General features: G+C 36.4%; 1 protein-coding gene across 3 annotated transcripts in view; it reads right to left on the bottom strand.

Moving 5' to 3' along the window:
- Window positions 1-4562, bottom strand: part of Dnm1l (dynamin 1 like) — a 54997-nt gene that overhangs the window by 9091 nt on the left and 41344 nt on the right. For all 3 annotated transcript variants that reach the window (XM_028778265.1, XM_028778267.1, XM_028778266.1), the window contains exons 10-13: window positions 3302-3422; window positions 2956-3111; window positions 2659-2748; window positions 713-805 (exon numbers count right to left, since the gene is read on the bottom strand). In XM_028778265.1, the coding sequence (XP_028634098.1) occupies window positions 713-805; window positions 2659-2748; window positions 2956-3111; window positions 3302-3422 (460 nt within the window). The remainder of the gene's footprint in view (window positions 1-712; window positions 806-2658; window positions 2749-2955; window positions 3112-3301; window positions 3423-4562) is intronic.

Below are 4562 nucleotides of genomic sequence, written 5' to 3'. Positions count from 1 at the left end.
GGGAGGTGGGGAAGGAGACAGGGAGGAGAGACTGTGGTTGAGATGTAATATATGAGAGAACTTAAAAACCATAAAATAAAGCTTTAGGTGAAAAGTTAAAGACAGAAAAAAAATTAACATGATAGAACATACAGATTTTAATATTATATTTATTCTATAAGTTCTACAGAGGTTCTATAGTTAGCATTGTATAAAACCCTAACACACTTGTTATACATGACCCTGTTGTTTTTTAATATTTATTTATTTTTATTTATATGAGTACACTGCATTTGACTTCAGACACACACTAGAAGAGTGCATCGAATCCCATTACAGATGGTTGTGAGCCACCCTGTGGTTGCTGGTTATTGAACTCAGGACCTCTGGCAGAGGAGTGCTCTTAACCACTGAGCCATCTCTCCAGCCCATGACCCTGTTAGTTAAAACAAAACTGTTCTAACTAAAATAGTCCACTTATGTTGGTTTCAATGTTACAAGAACCAAGGAAGTATGTGCCTACTTTTCAAAATATTTTTATTTTATGTGTATGGGTATCTTGCCTGCATGTATGTATGTCTGTGTACCACATGCATGTTGGTGTCTATGGAGGCCAGAAGAAGATGTCAGATTCCCTGGACCTGGAGTTACAGATGGTTGTGTGCTGCCACATGGGTGCTGGGAATTGAACCCAGGTCCTCTGAAAGAGGAGCTAGTGCTCTATCCTACTCACCTCTATGTTATTGTTCATTAGCCCACAGGCGTCAGCAAAGTCAGGGTGCTTTGTGTTGATATATGCTAGCTCAATTGCCACTAAGTTATGTACCTACAAAAAAACAAAACAAAAATAAGGCTAATATAAAAAACATGCCAGTCTAACCTAACCTTGAGAAGTCTAAATATGAAAAACTTATTATACAGACAATATTGCAAGTATAAGAAACATTTTCATACACTTGGTGACTATACTCCAAATAACACTTTATGCCCAATGACAATTAACTCTTAAATCATTTACTTACAATTACACTTCTAAGAAAGGAAACATGACATTAAGATAGCTTTAAAGTAATTGCCTATTACTGGGAAAAATTATTTACCTGATGGAATTTTAAGTTCCAAGCCTTCAATAAGTAACTTTGTTATTCACACTTCAGATCAGACATTATAGTGTCAAAGTTTATGTTCAATTTAAAAACAAATAGTTAAGTAGGCATAAGTAAAAATGCTAATTGTATTCGAATAATAAACATTTAAGCCTAAGGTAGTTAGTTATGACTTAGCTTTAACCATGAAACATACAGATTAAATGAATAGGACTAAAAGTCTAATGACACAGCATTCAAAAGGAACATGAAGACTCATGTTTTCAGTCTTCTACACAATTCCTAAGGCTTACAGAGAATGAACTTAAATCTTTATCTTTAAAACAATTAATGCATATTAGTTATCCACAAGTGGTTTCACTTGTGATGTCTTCACACATTTTAATCATACTCACTACTGCCCTTCTTGTCTCCCTCCCTCCCCTCCCCTCGCTGACCATTCTCTTCCCAGCTAGCAGCCCCACTTCTCTCAGGTCTTTAATGACTTGACCCCCTGAGTTTCATTAGGGTTGCTTACAGACATACTGGTGAGGGTAAGAGATTGTTTACAGGACCATGGGCACTCTTAATGTGTTTTTATCTTCTAGTCTTTAAGTGTTTCTGGTCGAAGCTTTTCTCTAAAACTGACTCCTCTACTGCCAACTCTGAACAAAAGAAAAACTATCAAAGTATTACTTATCAAGTACCAAATGAACACAATTGTGAGCTACTTGTTAGCCCATTAGCTGTTTGTTGGCCAAGTTAAATCCGAATTAAATAACAAGGTACATGTAAAAATATAGAAGTCATACAAGAGGAACCAAGGCTCCCATGACTGCCCTGTACTGTCTCAAGTTTCAGAACACCACTTAATAGTGCAGAACTGTTGATATAAATTTCTAGTGATTCTATGATGCTGGTGGGTAGAGAGTGAGATCAGGCTTAGACTTCTGCCTCTAACAGTAATTCCTGCTACAAAACTGACCACTCAGCAGCCACTCACCAAGACTTCCAAGGATACTATTAATGAACTTCAAGGGAGGCTCAAATGCATTTTTAGTGGCCAGAAGGAAATCAAAAAAACTAGCTGGGCAGCGGTGGCGCACGCCTTTAATCCCAGCACTTGGGAGGCAGAGGCAGGCGGATTTCTGAGTTCGAGGCCAGCCTGGTCTACAGAGTGAGTTCCAGGACAGCCAGGGCTACACAGAGAAACCCTGTCTCGAAAAACCAACCAACCAAACAAACAAACAAAAAAATCAAAAAACTGCTATCCACTTGGGGGCATAAAGTGTAATTTCAATTTCAGCATTTTTAATGTGGATGGGAGTGGATAGCTACTACAGCTCACTATAGTAGTAACTGACTGCTATCATTAGGATATAGAACAAGCAAAATGTGGAAGAGGCCAAATTACCCTGATATGCTTCAGAATAAAAGTAAGCTTGCTGTAAAGGTCTGGTCACTGAGACCAGAGACAGAAACAATTTCCCACAAAAATCAATGGCAGCACAGAACGGAAGCAGCTACTCAAGAAAGTCAACAATACTCTATCCTCATGGAAACTAATGGCAATTCAAACAAAACAAAAGCTCACCATTTCATTTGTCACAGGCAACCTTTTACGAAGAAGACAAGTCACTACTTCAACTATGGCATCATGAAGTTTAGGGAACCGTAACAATTCCTGTATGTAATAAAGAAGTAAAAGTGTTAGTCTGTCTAACTGAAAATTAAATAGTCACTGAAGTACTGTATTAGATTTGGATCTTACATTTAAGAATGCCACTTCAAATTGGTCTTAGGTAAAGAACAAATGATTTTACTCTTAGCTCATCTCCTCTCATCTCATGAGAACAGGGCTATCTGGTGAGCCCTGCTCTGCTCACAGTACCTGTGTGCTGTAATTGCTACAGTGCTGAATGATCCTCTGCATCTCCTCATGGACCAGTTCCACACACCGGAGGCTGGGCTCTTCTAGACGCTTAATCTGACGTTTGACCAGTAACTCAAATGAAACTTCAGGCACAAATAAAGCAGGACGGGGGCCCTGAAAACACAAAACTTAGCTTCTTGTTATTATAGCTATGAACAATTTCAGGTCTTCCAAAGGATTACAAAAAGGATCCCATTTTTGTTCTTTTTCCTAAAGAATATTTCAAGTATGAGAACAAAATAAACTGTACATTAACTTAAATATGCTTAAGCAAATGAAGCTTTAACCTTCTGTTGTTACTCACAGTAGCATTTCTAATGGCAGTCAAGATGTCAATAGTGTTAAGGCCACCTAGTGGATCAACAGATTCTAAGGTTCGCCCAAAAGTCTCATGGAAAATATAACAAATCCTAGCACCACCGCATCTGAAAAGCAATGAATTATATAAATATGCATTACTATAAAGAAAACAAGCTACAAGTTACGTCTTTCTTTATGCTTTAAGGCTGTTTCATTTTCTGACAAAGCCTTATCAAAAACTAATGACTGTATTAATTTACATCCCCACCAGTAATGACTAAGGGTTTCTCTTTTAATATATACACTCGAAGTACATTGTAAACTTGTTAACTTTCTTTCAAATTTTGTGATTTTTTTCCCTTTAGAGCTAAGTAGTATTTATTCCATACACACACACACACACACACACGTGTGTTTATAAATTATACATTCATCTGTTGATAGATAAGTAGGTTGATTCCAACTCTTTAGTGAATAAAGCAACAATAAACATGGAGTATAATTATCTTTCTGGTAGGTCATGAAGTTCTCTGGGTATTATTTTTAATTTTTTGAAAAATATACAAGCTCTTTAACACAATGGATGTATTAATTTGCACCTCCCATGAACAGTGAATAAGGAGTCCTTTCTTTCTAACATTCTGTCAAATTTATTGATGAAGACCAGTCTGACTATGTGTAATTATTTTAAAATAATTACTGGCCATCTGTGTGGTTTTGTTAAAACTATTCCATTTATTTGCCTATTTGTTGATTAGGATTTTATTTCCTTGGTATTTAATTGTTGCAATTCATTATAAATTCTGGTATTAGCATCTTTTCTGAAGTCTAGTTAGTAACATTTTTTGTTTGTTCTGTTTTCCCTAGTCTATGGGCTTTCTGCTCTCCTAACAGTTTCTTTTGCTGTACAGAAACTCTTATTTTCATGTAGTCCCTATATGTTGATAATTTGAACTACGTCTTGGGTTTTGGTGTTCTATTCAGAAAGTTCTTGCCTACTCCAATGTCTTGAAAGGGACTGTTTTCCTCTAGAAATTTCAGTGGTCTTTGATCTACTTTGAATTTATTTTTGTATAAGGTGAAAGAATCTGAATTCATTCTGCTTGTGGACATCCAGTTTTGCCAGCACTACTTGTTGAACAGGCTTTTTCCAAATGAATGTTTTTGCCATTGTCAAAAATTAAGCAGGCATAGTGTTCTTGTTTTAATTCTGGGTCCTTCTATTCTATTCTATTCTATTCTATTCTATTCTATTCTATTCTATT

Source organism: Grammomys surdaster, unplaced genomic scaffold (assembly GCF_004785775.1).
Source record: "Grammomys surdaster isolate TR1022 unplaced genomic scaffold, NIH_TR_1.0 331, whole genome shotgun sequence".
In the NCBI taxonomy this organism is placed as follows: domain Eukaryota; kingdom Metazoa; phylum Chordata; class Mammalia; order Rodentia; family Muridae; genus Grammomys; species Grammomys surdaster.
The sequence above is the reverse complement of the archived record's forward strand: the minus strand, read 5'-3'. Positions and strand labels throughout refer to the sequence as shown.